General features: G+C 43.7%; 1 protein-coding gene across 4 annotated transcripts in view; it reads left to right on the top strand.

The window, feature by feature from the left end:
- ITM2B (integral membrane protein 2B) overlaps positions 1-17607 on the top strand; it is a 72992-nt gene that overhangs the window by 28777 nt on the left and 26608 nt on the right. For 2 of the 4 annotated variants that reach the window (XM_030200488.1, XM_030200487.1), the window contains 3 exons: positions 6641-6769; positions 9419-9625; positions 15003-15170. In XM_030200488.1, coding sequence (XP_030056348.1) covers positions 6641-6769; positions 9419-9625; positions 15003-15170 — 504 coding nt within the window. Of the gene's footprint in view, positions 1-417; positions 451-6640; positions 6770-9418; positions 9626-15002; positions 15171-17607 lie in introns of those variants that run through there. The other 2 variants (XM_030200490.1, XM_030200489.1) reach the window with 2 other exon arrangements.

Here is a 17607-nt window from a genome sequence, read left to right as displayed (position 1 = left end):
ACTCTGGAATAACCCAATCTGTGCATTCATTTGTGTGCTGTTAAACAACTCTATGATTATAGATGGGTATATATATCTTGGAGCAATCCTTCAGCAATGAAGCGTATCCAGTGACACTGACTGTGGACTTTGAGGTGATTGTGTGCAGTGCTGATAACATCTGAGTTCCCAAGGAATGCTGGTTGAGGCTAGAAGGGAAGTCTGGGCAACTTATAACCTTAGAGAAATGAGATGATGTGTCTGAACTAATGCATGATTTATAAACAGACTGGGACAGGCCACTATGCTTGCTTGTGATACATTTTGTATTTATTTGGTCCACAGAAATGCTCTCGTTAACTGCTGTGATGTCACATCTCTGTGGGTCTTGTGGCAGCTCTTCAGAACTCTGTGTTTGTGCTCTCTTTTCTCATTTTCAACCCATCCTACGACATGGGAGTAACTAGTGAGGTAATTAAATTTGCTGATGACACAAAGTTATCCAAAGATGTTAAATCGCAAGAGGATTGTGAAAATTGCAAGAAGACCTTACGAGATTGGGAGACTGGGCATCCAAATGGCAGAAGACGTTTAATGTGAGCAAGTGCAAAGTGATGCATGTGGGAAAAGAGGAACCCGAACTATAGTTACATGATGATAGGAGTCACCGACCAGGAAAAGGATCTGGGTGTCATCGTCCATGATATGTTGAAACCATCTGCTCAGTGTGTGGTAGTGGCTATGAAAGCAAATAGAATGATAGGTATTATTAGGAAAGGAAAGGAAAACAAAAATGAGGACCTTATAAAGCCTTTGTATTGCTCCATGGAGTGACCACACCTCGAATATTGTGTGCAATTCTGGTCACCGCATGTTAAAAAAAGATATAGTGTTATTAGAAAAGGTACAGAGAAGGGCGATGAAAATGATAAAGGGGTTGGGACGACTTCCCTGTGAGGAAAGGCTAAAGCGGCTATGGCTCTTCAGCTTGGAGAAAAGATGGCTGAGGGGGAAATGATAGAGGTCTATAAAATAATGAGTGGAGTAGAACGGGTAGATGTGAATCGCTTGTTTACTCTTTCCAAAAATAAGGCATGCAATGAAGCTACAAAGTAGTAAATTTAACACAAATTGGAGAAAATATTTCTTCACTCAACATATAATTAAACTCTGGAATTCATTGCCAGAGAATGTGGTGAAAGCAGTTAGCTTAGTGGGGTTTTAAAAAGGTTTGGATAGCTTACTAAAAGAAAAGTCCATAAGTCATTATTAAGATGGACTTGGGGAAATCCACTGCTTATTTCTAGGATAAGCAGCATAAAATGTATTGTACTGTTTTGGGATCTTGCCAGGTACATGTAACCTGGATTGGCCACTGTTGGAAACAGGATGCTGGGCTTGATGGACCTTCATCTGTTTCAGTATGGCAACACTTATGTAATGTTGGGAGTAATGCACCCACATTGCATTTCTTGCTATGAAGTCACATCCCTAACAGTGGAAGAACCTGCTTAGCACTCTTTCAAATAATACATTTTTTTTAAATACCCTTACAGAAATGATTTTTAAAATTAAATATTTGTACACAAAACAAGTATTTTGTGAGTCTAGAGAGACCATATGTGGGCTCTGCCATAGGGCACAGAGCATTGCTCTGAATACCTGACTGTTGGATATTTGTATCAAGGAAGCTTCCTTTCAGTTAGAGGTTGATATGGGGGGAGGGAGGTGGAGGTAGAAAGGGGGGAAGGGTTGGATGGTTGGGGAAACTTTGTTGCTATATGTTATGTATTTGGGCATGAAGCATATAAGAAACAATACCTCATGCCGATTGTATGGTTTGCCATTGTGATTTTCTTTAATCTTTTATTTATTCAGTTTTGATGCACAAGTAAAGGCCTTGAATTTTTAGGGTTGATATTGCATGATATTTATTTTTTGTACCATGACTAATTGAAAGACTCCCTCTCCACCCTAATTTTGATGACAAAATTACAGCCTTGATCATTTCATCTGAGTATGTAGGCCAGAACAATTATTAATAGAAGAGGATAGAAAGCTTTCAGCTCCCAAAGTCAACATGTGAGGTTTTGTCCCTGTTCTTTTGTTTGGTTTGGTGCAGATCAAACAGTGGTTGATGGTAGCTCCAAGCAGAACAGTACAAGTGTGATCTTGGTTGGTGTGTCACAAGCAAGGTTTTCATAGATAAAAGAAATCAGAACGAAAGGTGGGAATTTGAATGATTGTCCTTTGTTGTCAAGAATGTATAGGCTAATTTTATAATGCGATGCCTATGTGAGAAATTCAAAAAGGTACCTATTTTATAAAGGCTATTCAAAACCTTAACTCCCATAACAGTAAAGACATTATTTGAAAAGCATATTTAAAGATTGTTGGATCTGTCAGCAATGCTATTTCAAGGTCTGTCTCCATATAGGTTCACTTTTGTGGCATATTTAAATGGAGACAGACTTTGAAACAGCCTTGTGGTGAAACATGAATTCATGTGGGTCTCCTGTTTTGCATTTTATATATACACAACAAAATTGAAAAACTGATGAAGAAATAAATAAAAGATAAGTACTTTTCATGTTTTTGATAATATATGAGATGGAGTTTGTATTTCATGGATCGATGAAGTGTACATATTCACCCTAGACTTGAATGGCTAAACTATTGCCGAAGGGTTGAATTACGCATTTCTGACAGATCCAACAATATTTAAATATGCTTTTCAAATAATGTTTTTACTGTTATGGGAGTTAGGTTTTGAATAGTTATAGAAGTTTGCCTCCTCCTTGCCTAAGAGCCTTTTTGTGTTGTTAGTGTGGAACTATTTTATAAAGGCAACATAAGCGTCTGTCCTGCTTATTTTCGAAAGAGAAGGGCGCCCATCTTCCAACACAAATCGGGAGATGGGCGCCCTTCTCTCAGGTGCGGCCAAATCGGCATAATTGAAAGCCGATTTTGTCCGCCCTCAACTGCAGTCCATCACAGGAGCGGCCAAAGTTTAAGGGAGCGTGTCGGAGGCATAGCGAAGGCGGGACGTGGCGTGGTTAACACATGGGTGCCCTTGGCCGGTAATGGAAAAAAGAAGGCTGGCCTTGACGAGCATTTGGCCGACTTTACTTGGTCCATTTATTTTCAGGACCAAGCCTCAAAAAGATGCCCAAACTGACCAGATGACCACTGGAGGGAATCGGGGATGACCTCCCCGTATTTCCCCAGTGGTCACCAACCCCCTACCACCCAAAAAAAAAAGTTTCAAAAATGTTTTTTCCAGCCTCTATGCCAGCCTCCAATGTCATACCCAGCTCCATGACAGCAGTATGCAGGTCCCTGGAGTGGATGCAGTGCACTTCAGGTAGGCGGACCCAGGCTCATCCCCCCTTACCTGTTACACTTGTGGTAGTAAATGGGAGCCCTCCAAAACCTACCCGAAACCCACTGTACCCACAAATAGGTGCCCCCCCTTCACCCATAAGGGCTATGGTAGTGGTGTGCAGTTGCGGGGAGTGGGTTTTGGAGGTGATTTGGGGGGCTCAGCACCCAAGGGAAAGGAGCTATGTACCTGGGAGCAATTAGTGAAGTCCACTGCAGTGCCCCCTAGGGTGCCTGGTTGGTGTCCTGGCATTTGAGGGGGACCAGTGCACTACAAATGCTGGCTCCTCCCATGACCAAATGGCTTGGATTTGGCCGGTTTTGAGATGGCCGGCCTCGGTTTCCGTTATCGGCGAAAACTGAGGCTGGCCATCTCTAAGTTCGGCAATCTCAACATTTAGGTCGACCATCTTCAAGGTTGACCTAAATGTTGAGATTTGGCCGGCCCTGACCGTATTATCGAAATGAAAGATGGGCACCCATCTTGTTCGATAATATGATTGGCTCCGCCCCTTCCCGGGGCCATCCGTGGAGATGGCCACCCTTAAGAGATGGGCACCCCATTCGATTATGCCCCTCCACGTTACAGTTATAAAATAGATTCCCAGAAACCATCCCCAATAGTAATCAAATGTTGATGTTCATATTTACACCTGCTCTGAAGGTAGAAATTTGTATGTGTGCTCAATGTATATACACGTGTACATCACAAATCCCTCTTCACTCTGCCCAAACTGTGCCCCCAGAATACCTATGCACAGATCATGTAAAAGTAGGTGCACATTTTCCATTCGCTTACTTTTTATGAGCGTATGCAGTTGTAAACAATTTTATAAAAGCTCATTTCTGCATGTAAAACAGGGTCATATACATAGAACAAAGTTTTATAGAATAAACTCCCTTATATGGTAAGGAGGCCCTGCCCAGCGCATCCCAGGGCGCCGCCATTTTGAAAATGGCATTGGATGAGGAAGGAGTGTGCTAATCCCTCCTCCGTTGAATATGGGGAGGGCTCTGCTAGACTACCAGGGAGCATGGGGTTTGGAGCGGCAGCCCACTTGAGCCATCAGGGCTTGCTTTTTGGGTGTTGGGGGGGGGGGGGGTGTCATGGGCCGGAGGTCTGCTGGTTGCTGTCAGAGGGAGGGGCTTGGGGTGGCAGAGGTCAGGGGGTCCCGCAGACTTCCATCTCCTCATTTGACAGGTCCTGGCTTTGACAGCCCAGACCTATCAAACTAGTTCATTCTCCCGCTCGTTTCCCCTATGATCAAAGATAATAGCATGCTTAAATTTGCATGCTATTATCTCTGATCATAGGGGTGATATAGCCCTGCGCTATTTTTAGAGTGCTGTTTGGAACAGCTCGGGGCTTCTAATCATCTGCCTGTAGGTGGTGTATTATTATTTTAGGACCTTGTGTTATATTTAAAGTGCTATTTTCTTTCACGCATAAGGATGTTGCACTTTGAATCCTGGGAGTTAGTGCTGTTATAGTCTGGTTAGGTTCCAATTCAAATTTGTGCCTAATATTTTGCAGTGGAGGGATTGTGTGTTGGCCTTATTAAGGTGATATCAATACTTCTTAATATAGTTTTAGTTTGTCTTAACATCAGACAGGTCTTTAGACATTTTGCAGTTAGTGATATGTGTTGAGGTGCAAGAAGAGCCTGTTGAACTTGTAACTCCCATTCCCATGAGAGAGAGCGAGAGAAGGTCAGACTGGTTGAGAGAGGCGGGATGTGTGTGTATGTCTGTCTGAGGGGGGAGGGGCAGACTGGCTGCAGGCCTGTATGGAGGTGTAGGCATCTTGAAATACTTTCTTCAATCCACTTTTATTCAATTGCCTCCTCTGGCCACTCTGGGGCCTTCCCTCTGTCACACTGAAACACTGCAAAATGAGGGCCTGGGAGATACTGTGTTGGCAGATGCAAAAAAAAAAAAAAAAAGGAATACCCATAGCTAACAAAAATGGCTATTACAGAACTTCTTCCTTTTTCTTCAGTATACTTATGTGAAACCAACTTCTCTCATCTAATAGTTCACAAATGTAAAATGAGAAACCATTTCTGACTGGAAAGAGACCTGATTGTGGAAATCGCACACTGAAACTGAGTTCTGCCAAGATCTATAGTATTAAACTGTAAAAGCAACACATCTGCCTATATTTCACCACATTTTAAGACAGTCCACACTTTCATTTTAAGTGGCTGTGGTTGTATTCCTTGTATGTGCTGAAGACAGTTTCTTCTTTTGTGTCATTACTATATGCTGTTTATTTTTAATTTTCATTTGGTATGTGCATAATAAGGCGCTTTGGTTCACTGGGACCTATTTATTATTTAAAAAAAATAGAAGTACTTCCCAAAAGTGGAGAACTTGCCCATAGTGACCAATCAGATTTCATGTTTCATTTTCCCAGAGAAAAGATGAAACTGGATTGGTCACTATTGGCAACTTCTGTGAAGAACCTTTTTCTCCTTTTCTTATCAGTAGGCCCTGTTTAAGTGCCATTGTTCATTTTTACTCAGTTTGTAAGAATAACACACTACCTGTCAAGGGGCCAGTTTGTATGAGACAAAAATATAACCGATCATTCCAAATGTGTCTTGGTCTGTCTGCCTGCTGCAGTGACCTGTATTTGTTATATTTGTTGCCTAGTTACTGTTTAACAATAAATTGTCCATTTCAAAATCTTTGCTGCTCAGAGCTTGGGGATACTCAGTTGAAATATGTTTGACTTGGGGGTACTTGGCTTGAAGAAGTTGGGAAATGCTGAGCTAGAGGTTCCACCTTTCTTACACTCATGCATTGCTTGGTTTCCCAGGGATAAACCTTCTGTCCCCTTGTTTGCCTTCCTGGAGCAGGAAAACCTCCTCTGAACTCCCTAGTTGAGGTCACTGAACTAGGGGTAAGTTGGTCCCTCGCCTTCTTCTGGGTTATATTAGCAGAGCCCTTCTTAGGTTTTCTGTCAACTTTGGGAGTCTATCTGTCTTTATGACACATTTTTGGCTTCAAATCCCGAAACTGCACAAAAAGCCAAAGTTTCTTCGACCATAGTAATTTGATTTTTATAGAAAGTGCTGCATCCAAAAGAATACCAAGACCTTTGATCTTCTCTGTACTTAAAACCTTATCTAAAGAAGAACTTATTAACAGCAAAACAGTCTTTCTAAAATTAATGACTGGGGTAAAATATTTTTTGTACTCTTGGCATAACCTATGTACAAAGCAGTAGCTGATGGTCAGTGTCCAATGTTTTTCTTATTAATGTTCCTTTCTGCAGGACCAAGGTGATGTTGTGCCTGCCAGACAGAGAAGAGCTTGGTGTTGGTGCATGTGCTTTAGCCTAGTGTTTATGCTGGCCAGCGTGATATTTGGCGGTGCATATTTGTACAAATACTTTGTGTTCCAGGTAAGACCCAGCTCCTTTCGTTTTTTGGCAGCATTATGTCTTCCATCTCCTTTTCCCTTCCAATTATCTGTATATTGAACACTCCTAGAATAGTTTTACCAGGGCTGGTGCAAGAATATTCAATGCCCTAGCTGAACCTTCAGACTTACACCCTTCCCCACTCAATTAACTTTCAGAGCCCTAATCTGAACCCCCCCCCCCCTCCCAAGACACCATACTTTTAAATATTAAGCTTGGATGTATGTATACACACACAAAACAAGGGATATGTGTAAAAGTAATTTACCCAGTTAAATGGGCAATTTGAAAATTGCCCACCTTCTTGCAGGTACTGATGGTTCTTTAAATTTGTGTGGCTGTCAGAATATATTGTTCTGCTTTGACTGTAGTTGCTCTTTTCTGCCCCCTCCCCCCCCAGAAGCTGCTGCCCTAAGCAACTGCCTAGTCTTGCCTAACGTTTGGGCCAGGCACTGGGTTTCCCTTGTGACTGGAACAAGGACACTGTATATCTGAGGGCACCAACCTCTGGTCTGTGGGGATAGGAGGCAGTGCCACTGTGACCTGGGTGGACCAACACCTAGTTCCACTGCTGGCTTCCCTAGATGCATCTCTGTGGATATGTTTGCTCTACTAAATGCTGTCCATTCCCAGTTTGATGTTGGATTCCAAGACTAAGCATCCCATTGCATTTTGAAAGGTTTCTTTCCCAAAGTGCCTTTAAGGATGATGGATTTATTCTTTATAGGAAGGTGCATTCTTCTAGGGAAGCATAACTTAAAGGTTACATCAATTTTTCTATAAGAAACTTGTGTATATGTTACATAGCACACTCCCACTTTTCTTATGTAGCTATGCAAAGTAAACAAAATCTATATGATCAATTAGAACCATATGTACTAACTGCTACCCACACCCATGTTATTTCTGTGGGTGTGGCAACTGTTAACATGTTCAAACATATAGTAAACATGGCCCTTAGTACATGTGCAAGATGGTAGATCAAAATTGGATGCAAGGTTTATTCAAAGATGTTGCAACGCTTTGAAAAGGTATCAATACCTGCTATCTCCCTTATTTCTCTCTAGGTAAAGAATTCCAGTTTAAAGCCCCGGAATAATGTTTTAAATTTATCTCTCTGCTGTACCCTTCATCAGTTTTACTATCTCTCACACACACATTTCTGTATAGTCTTCAGAACTGAAACAAGCTATTGTTCTGTAAAAATACCTTCAGGAAAGACACTGTCTGTTTTGCGCCTGACTGGCAGTGTCTCAAATGCCTTGACCTATTTGTTGCTTTAGCTTTGGAGATTTACTGTAAACCAGCTAATTAGTTTCCGCTAAGCTCTTGTTTTCTTGTATATGTGAACTGTCTGCTTTCTCTTTCTCTGTCCAGAGCAGCTTTAACAAGGTTACTCCAAAGCCTGTTCTGAAAGAGGTCAATTTTCAAACAGTTTATTACCTTCACTTTTGAGTTAACCAGATAAATCACTAACTCTAAAATTCTGGGCTCACTGACCAGCCATATTTTAACCAGATGACAGTCTAGTAGAAAATACAAACAGTTTAATAAATAATGAGTTGGAGGAATTCTGGGAGTGTGGCTAAACGTTAACTGGATAGTGCTAATACTCAGCACTCTGCAGCTCACTTTAACCTGTCAAGTCTAGTCAGAATAGTATTGGGTCAATAATGAAAGTGATTTAAGTGGCCAGGAGAGACTCCTGGCCTCTTAAATCACTTGTGAGGGGCTATCCAGGAATATTCAGCAGCACTTAAATCGGAGAGTGCCACTGAATATCCTCTCTAATTGCTTATGCTGAAACTGTTAGTTTGTAGGGGTGGCCCAGGGGCAGAGTCAGCATCAGGGCTGCCGAGAGACAGAGCCAGGCCCAGGGTAAGTCCACCGCCCCTCACTCACTTGCTCAGGCTGCTGCCGCCCACTGCCCCCTACCTTCCTGTGTCAGTGCGTCTGCTCCTCCCCGGCCTCCAAGGTCTGTCTTTCTCCTGCTCCTATGTGTTGGGACCGGGTTATCGTGTTAACGCAATCACCCGGGTCCCGACCTGGGAATTTTGCTCCCCCCCCCCCCCCTCGGTGGCCCTGGTTGGCACTTACTCAGCTAAGTTCTGATATTCAACACTTAACCTGCCTAAGTTAACCAGACAACATAGGCCTATCTTTACCTGGTTCAAATAGGTGGTTAAGTGCTGAATATCACACTTAACTGCATAAGAGATAGCTGGCCACACAAAGCTGGATATTCAGTGCCGGTGCCCAGACGTAGCCCAGCATTGAATATCGGAGCATAAAGCTGGCAGCAACTAAAAAAATGCTCACCACTGCCAACTGAATATTTACCCCAGTGTATCCTAAAGTTAACTGTATGTGTTCTAAAGCTCGGTTACCTTTCAGAGTGTCCAGTTAAACATAAGATACCCAGCATTTGAGTGAGCATGTGTAATGAGTTTATCTTGTTGGGATGACTGGATGGACCATGCAGGTCTTTATCTGCTGTCATCTACTATGTAAGGATTCTGTACTAAGCAATTTGTTTGGTCTCTGAGAACGAAGAGCTGACAGTGCTCATGTCAGCTTAAGAGATGCCCTTATTGAAAAGTGATTTCACTGCTTTCTGTATTCATAATCTAGCAGCGTGGTGTGTACTTCTGTGGCGTGGACAACATCCAGAATGACAAGACTTTAACTCAGCCTGCTAATGAATCTTCAGCGTCTTTGTACCATTCAGATAAAGAAGGCATTGAGATTGCTAAGAAAGGTGATGTGGAATTTCTCAGTGGGCCAATCCCAGAGTTCAGTGATGGTGACCCTTCCAGGGTAGTTCATGAGTTTGACAAGGTAAGAATCTGTATTCAGGCCACGTGGAGAGCAGCACTGCTTAGGTGATCATGGAAAACAGATGCTATTCTGTGGTAATATAAGGCTATATAAGTTCTGAGCAGTCTCATATTTTACTAATGTAATGGCACAACCATTTTGTACATGGGGCTGTGGTACCGTGAACGAGGGTGGGCCACAGAGCCTGTTAAGACAAGCCACACACACTCCACAAGTTATGGTGAAAATAATATTTTATTAAAGGTGTCCTGGAAGGGTACCTGTTTACTTTACAGGAGGTGGGAAAACAATATCCAAAGCTAATTCTGTAGGCACAACAGCATCTTTGGGAGGCCTGCTGCTGCAGGGCCATAACATACATGAGTGTCTTTTTCTCTTTAGAAATTCTTACTAGTCTCAGGCCTGGTCCCTGGATCCAGAGTTACCAGCACAGTCTCTAGCAGTCACACAAGGTTGGCCTGCAGCCGGCCAGATCAAAACACAAACACTTCAAGGCTCCAAGCTGAGCTTGGCCTACCTGAACATAGTGGTTGCAGTTTCTCAGCTTCAGGGTGGAGGCATTTGCAGTGGTTATTGCTGCTTTTCTCTGGCCCCCCTCTAACCTAGCTGTGGCCCAGCTATTTATACTTCCTGGGTCATGTCCTCCTGGCTCCATCCCTCCCGTATCACTTCCCCCTTGGGTGGGGCTAGAGGTTTTAAGGTAGCCCTGACACTGTGAAGATGTAGCAGCATCCTATAGACTCCCTCACATACCCTCCCTCTCAGCTCAACTATGCCCAGTTGAGCGCCTACCATTCTAGGGTCCACCTCCCATGACAAGAAATCAGCATTGGCATGCTCTCGGCCCACCTGATGTCGAACCTCAAAACTGAAGGGCTGGAGGCTGAGAAACCACTTCATGATGCGAGCATTCTTCTCATTGTGGCGTTCCAGCCACTTGAGGGGTTCGTGGTCTGTAATGAAATGACATCCCAGTAGATAATACTGGGATGTCTCTAAGGCCCACTTAACAGCTATGCCTTCCTTTTTGATCACAGCATAGTTCCTTTCCCTAGGAAACAGCTTACAGCTATTGTAAGCCACAGGGTGTTCTTCACCATCTACTTCTTGAGCCACGACAGCCTCAAGTTCAAAATCTGATGCATCCGTCTGCACTGTAAGTGGTCGGTTGAAATCTGGGCTAACCAACACTGGTTCACTGGCTCCAAGCATATGTCCTTCTTCAGGGTCTGGAAAGCAGTGTCCAGGTCCAACATCCATTGTACCTTCTTGGGGCTTTCTTCTGCAGGAGGCAGGTCAGTGGTTCTACCTTTTCAGCAAATCCTGGAATAAATTGGTGGTAGTACCCAACAAACCCCAGGAAGGCTCGTACTTTCTTCTTGGTCTGGGGTATTGGCACTTGTGTGCTTGCTTCTACCTTCTAGACCTGGGGTTTCACTTGTGCCTTCCCGACAGAGTACCCCAGGTATTGGATCTCCTGTCCTCCCAGGAAGCACTATTTAGATTTGCAGTCAACTCAGTGGTCCGTAACCTATCCAGCATTGCTTCTACCTGGATGAGATGGGTCCTGCAGTCCTTGCTGTAGATGTCAATGCCGTCTAAGTAGGCAGCCATGTAGTCACTATGCGGCTTACGTAGACTGTCGACAAGGCGTTGGAAGGTAGCTGAAGCTCCCTGAAGGCCAAAAGGTAATAACTGAACTGGAACAGACTTTGGGACATAGAAAAGGCTATCTTCTCCTTGGCAATATCCTTTGGTCAGGCCTAGGGTCGAAACAAACCGGTCTCCTCCCACACTCTTAATGAGTTCATTGACACTTGGCATCAGTAAGCCTTCAGTTTGGAGATAGCATTCATCTTATGGAACTTGATGCAGAACCAGAGGCTTGTACCTAAATCTGATGAATTACTGGTGGATTCTTCGATAACCCTCAAGTCTAGTATCTCGACTATTTTTTTCACTACTGCCTGCTGATGGGCTTCTGGAATCCAGTACAGGCATTGCTGGACCACTACTCCTGGCTCAGTGATGCCATCATGGGTTGCAAGGTGGGTCTGGCCTGGCACATTGGAAAAGATGTCCTGGTTCTGGTGGATCAACTGTTTCAGTTTGGCTTTCTGTGAACATGAAAGCTGATCGCCAAACAGGACTTGAAAGGTCTCCAGCTGTGCTGGTACCTTTGGACCTAAATCATCTGTCTGAACCAGTTCCACAGTCACAGGGACCCACTTTTTAACAAATTGATACCGAAAATCTTTTCCTTTTCTTTTGTCTGGTTGGGCCACTTTGTAGTTAACAGGCCCTGTTTTTTCTATTATTTTGTATTGCCCTTGCCATTTGCATAGCAGTTTGCTTTCTGATTAGGGAAGAAGGACTAGGACTCTGTCTCCAGGTTGAAAGGTTCTCTACATGGCCTTCCAGTTGTAGGCTCTGGTTTGCCCCACCTGAGCCTTCTCTAAGCAGAGTTTGGCTACCTTACTTGCTTTCTTCAGCCTTTCCTGCATGGTGAGCATGTATTCAGCTAAATTCCTCCCAGGCTTACTGAACCACATCCAGGATTTCCCTAGGTCTCCAGCCATATAACAGTTCAAACAGAGAGAATCCTGTTGAATTAAGGGGCACCTCCTGGAATACAAACAGTATATACAGGAGCAGGCCTCAAAACATAAATCCATTGACCACCACCTTCGCCCTAGGGTTAGCATATAAAGCTCGTATAAATCGGATAATCCCCAAAGCCATATTTCTGTAAAACCAACAACATAAAATCCCAGGTAACCCGGTTGAATGCCTTCTTTGCTTACCACCAGAGAAGTTAAAGACATCCACTCCCGGTGTGCCAGTGAGGCAAAGATTGTACAAACATTTTTAACCACAGAGCACCCGAAGCGAGAAAACATTAAACATATCAGTTAATGGCAGAATCGCCTCATCTCTCAGAGTCCTGTAAAATTCCGTGCGGAAGCCATCCGATCCTGGGGCCTTAAGCAATACTTTTGTTGTGACATTTAAATGTATAGGTTCGGCATTTATGGACAAAGGGGAGGGGGGTTGGGGGGTGGGGTAGCTAAGATTGTAAAGATAGAAACTGTGTTTTTAAAATATTTTTGTTGTTTTGTTTATTCATGGTTCTTAATAAAACAGAGAAACAATCTATTCCATATATTCAGCACTGCTGTCCGGATAGTGAGCAGTGCTGAATACACATGGACCACAGTGGCTTCTGCTGGCTTTATGGATACAGGCAATATTCAGCCACTATCCCTATAGCTATGTGGATTCAGTTTGAGCAGCATTTTTACTATCCTAAATTAATCCACATAGCTAGACAGGTAGGAGGTAATTTTATACAAAGGGCACCAAGAAGGCACATAAATGACTGAAATATTGGCATATACTCAAGTAAGTGTGTATATACGTGAGTAAATGCCAATAAATGCAATGGCATATTATTAGAAGGTGGGTATACACATGGATGGAGTCTGGGCAGAATGTGGGTGGACAACACATAGAAAAATGCATGTTTTTTATATGAAAACTTTTTATTAGTAAAACAGTTAAGCAAACATACAGCATACGTTTCCCCCACATAATACATCATCAACTAATATCCTTTCACCCCTACCATAACCCTCCCCTGAAGTGTATCCATTCTCTTTACTCATCTGCCTTGAAGCAACATTCACATTTTTTAGCAGTCAAGTTACTAGCATTTGCGCCAGCTCTATGGCTGCTGTAAGTGGTCATGCCTAAATTATACGTGCATATTTGCACTGCTATATTAGTATTCTATAAAGGAAAGTAGGTGCCAACTTTTCTTTATAGAATAGATTCCAAATAGGCACCTTCTAGGCACTTAATGTAGACACCCCTTTATAGAATACCTTTATAATGGAGGAATATCACCAACTATCCGTAGAGTTAGGCCAGAATGTCTGTAAGCATTTTCAGCAGCCGTATGCCGGTAGTGCTGCTGAAAAGTAATGGATAGAGCACTTTTTCATATAATGATTACCACTATATGGATTAGTGCTTTTTTGAATATGGGGCCAATCCTTGTTTATGACATAAGAATTTATTTATTTATTTATTTATTGCATTTGTATCCCACATTTTCCCACCTCTTTGCGGGCTCAGTGTGGCTTACAATAAGATATGAATAATGGAAATACATTTGTTACAACTTGGTTATGGGTTACATTGAACAAGTTATGTGAAACCATCGAAGTATCATTAAGAATATAACAATGGGACATCAACATTGAAACGTTGGAAAGAGACAATGGGAAGCTTAAAGGGCAGTATTAAGACACAGAGACATATGGTGTACATATTCCTGTGAGTAAATGTATGAGTGATGTGGAATTATGGGGGATGAGGGTTAGAAGTGGATGTATGATCCATTGATGATCACTGAGTGTGGACTCTATGTGTTTTGTCTCTTGCCATAAATTGTTTCAAACAGATGGGTCTTCAGTAATTTGCGGAAGGAGGCTTGTTCGTAAATCGTTCTTAAGTTGCGCGGCAGTGTATTCCAAAGCTGCGTGCTTGTGTGAGAAAAGGTTGACGCGTGTAGCGTCTTGTATTTCACGCCCTTGCAATTAGGGAAGTGGAGGTTGAGGTATGTTCTGGATGATCTTTTAGCATTTCTGGTTGGTAGGTCTATCAACTCGGACATATAGGCAGGGGCTTCACCATGAATGATCTTGTGGACTAGTGTGCATACCTTGAAAGTGACGCGTTCCTTAAGTGGAAGCCAGTGTAGTTACTTTAGTAGTGGTGTTGCCCTTTCATATTTTGGTTTTCCGAAGATGAGTCTGGCTGCTGTGTTCTGGGCTGTTTGAAGTTTCCTCAGTATTTGCTCTTTGCAGCCTGTGTATAGTGAGTTACAGTAATCCAGATGGCTTAGGACGAGGGATTGCACTAGGTTGTGGAAGACGAATCTTGGGAAGAATGGTTTTATCCTTTTCAATTTCCACATGCAGTGGAACATCTTCTTAGTTGTGTTAAGGTTCATGTAGCCCAGTATCTTGCTTCTAACATTGTCCAAGCCAGGTCACAAGTATCTGACAAAATCTTAAGAAGCATCAAGATTCCACACTGCCTACCCCAAGAATAAGCTGTGGCTTTCTCCAGGTCTATCTTAATAATGGATTATTGACTAAATCTCAAAGAACTTGTACAAACCTTTTTAAAATCCAGCTGCATTAACAGCTACATCCTCTAGCGATGAGTTCTAGAGCTTCATTTTGAATTGATTAAAAAATATTTTCACCAATTTGTTTAAAAGCAACTGACTTCACTGGTTTGTGTATTATTTTAGCTGCATGGTATGTTTCTTTGTTATAGACATTTTGTACTTTCTAATTACATTCAGGATGATACAACATTAACAGAGCTCCCTTCAGATCCCTTAGCAATTCTCCACCGTTCCTTTAAAGAAGACATTGAGATTCTGGTGGAAGAGGTTGCAGAACTTTTGGATAGACGGAATCCAGCATTCATTGACAGTGGCTCCACTGAAACAGCTCATGACTTTAACGAGGTAAGTTTGGAAGATAAGCATCAGTGTACAGTTTTTGTAAGTGCTTCAGAAAGTGTGATAGATTATTGCCATTTGTGATTTTGTTTTAGATGAAATTTATTATTCCTCTCTCTTCATTTCCATTCAGCATCTGCTCTCTTTCTCAGGGCCCTTCCAGTCAGCATCTGCCTTCTTTCTCCCCCACTCCCATGTCATCCAGCATATGCCTTCTCTCTCCCTCTTCCATCCAGGGTCTGTCCCCTTTCTCCCCTCCCCCCTCCATTCAACATCTAGCTCCTCCCCCCCACACCTGACACCCCTACTGCCCCTGCTGCTATTTCTCCAGTCCAACAGCAGAGTGGTGGAAAAACAAAGGTTAAAGAAATTGCGGGGCTGCTGTGTTCGGCAACCCCCCCTCCCCCTGTGAAAACACTTCCTTTTCCAGGGCAGAGCCAAGAACAGTGCAGCCCCTCAATTGCTTTTTTTCTTTGTTTTTCTGCTGTTGCTTCACAGAGGCGACGGTGGTGGGTGGGAGTGGGGAAATCCTTTATGTGCTTGCTGTGCTGTCCCACAACTTAAAGGTACCATTGATTTTTGAGAGTGCCATGGCACCTGTGGCTCCCCCCGTTCCAACGCCTGTGGTTCTGGGCATAGTAATTTAAGGATCCCTGATGCAGACACTTGCTGAAACATGTCCATGTTGGGTAATATCAATAAACTGGTTCCAATAGTGTGGCTTCTGTGACATCCTTATCTTCTTTTGACTGTTTCCGCCTTTTCTTCTCCTGCATAGTATAGCGAAGTTCTCGTATTCTGTATTTTAAGCATATTAGTTAAACATAGACTTCATAGCAAAATATCTTCCTTTTACAACTTGTAGGTTCTGCGGTTAAACTGGTTAACACTAACCAACATATCAAAATATTCCCTTTTCACAGTCAAGCATACTCTATCTAAAAATACTAGGATTAGAGGGCACACAATGAAGCTGTTAAGTAGTAGACTTAAAACAAATCTGAGAAAATATTTCTTCACTCAACGTGTAATTAAACTCTAGAATTCGCTGGCTGAGAATGTGGTAAAAGCTGTTAGCTTACCAAGGTTTAAAAAAAGGTTTGGATAACTTCCTAAAAGAAAAGCCATAAGCCATTATTAAGATGGACTTGGGGAAAATCCACTGCTTAAATAAGCAGCATAAAAATTTATTTTACTGTTGTGAGATCTTGCCAGGTACTTGTGACCTGGATTGGTCACTGTTGGAAACAGGATGATGGACCTCTTTGGTCTGTCCTAGTGTGGCAACACTTATGTTCTTACTAGTAAAAAAGGCCCGTTTCTGAAGGAAATGAAACGGGCGCTAGCAAGGTTGTCCTTTAATGGCAATTATGTTTTTAAGAGAAATGTTAGGAGAGAGTATGTGTGAGAGAGTGAATGAGTATGTGTCAGAGAGTGAGTATGTGTGAGAGAGAAAGAGTGTGTGTCAGAGAGAGAGAGAGAGTGTGTGATTGAGAGACAGTGTGTGATTGAGAGAGAGACAGAATGTGTGTGTCTGTCTGTGTGAGTGAGAGAGTGTAGTGTGTGTCCCGTGTGCACCAATTATGCTCTCTCCACTGCATTCATCCATATGCAGCAAACATCCTCTGTGCTGCATCCATGTTCAGCATCTCTCCCCTGCCCCCTCCATCTATCGTGGTGCAGCAGTTCTTCTCTGTCCGTTGCCCTCCCCCCCATACATGTGCATCAACTCTGCATTCTCCCTTGGCCTCCTCCTCCCTCCCCCCTCTCTCCCCCTCCCCCTTGTCTCAGGACCCCCTCCCCCTCTCTCTCGTCTCAGGCCCCCCTCCCCACCTCTTTCTCGTCTCAGGACCCCCCTCCCCCCCTCACGTCTCAGAACTTGGTCAGTATTTGGGGGGAAGATGCTTGGAGTCGGTCAGAGCAGAGGTGCCACAGCCCTACCCTGAGCCAGCAGATCCTCACCCACTTCACCGTGTGGGGTTCACTCTTACAGCGATTCCCCTTCCCTTTCTCGGTCGGTACTCACATGAGGTTGGGGCGGTGGCAGTGCAGCAGGGCGCAGAAGGCCAGCCCGTTGCGGAAGGAGGCACTCAAGTTGCGGATCTGGACGCCGGGTGCAAGCCGGTTGTTCTTGAGGGTGAGCCAGCTATGCTCCCCCCCTCCAGCCGAGCACCTGAAGAAGGCAACCACCCGGTCCCTGGTTGTCCAGCGAATTATTCGGGGCAGGCAGGAAAGATCCCCAGTCTTGCCTGCCCGCTGCCGGCGCTGATCCTCCCCCGCTGAGCGACCCTCCTCTCCCCCTGCACCCCCTCCAGCCACCCATGTCCAGTGACCCTCCTCTCTCCCCTGTCCCCCCTCCAGCCATTCATGTCCAGCGACCCTCCTCTCCCCCTGCCCCCCTCCAGCCACCCATGTCCAGCGACACTCCTCTCTCCCCTGCCCC

Source organism: Microcaecilia unicolor, chromosome 4 (genome assembly GCF_901765095.1).
Source record: "Microcaecilia unicolor chromosome 4, aMicUni1.1, whole genome shotgun sequence".
In the NCBI taxonomy this organism is placed as follows: Eukaryota; Metazoa; Chordata; class Amphibia; order Gymnophiona; family Siphonopidae; genus Microcaecilia; species Microcaecilia unicolor.
The sequence above is the reverse complement of the archived record's forward strand: the minus strand, read 5'-3'. Positions and strand labels throughout refer to the sequence as shown.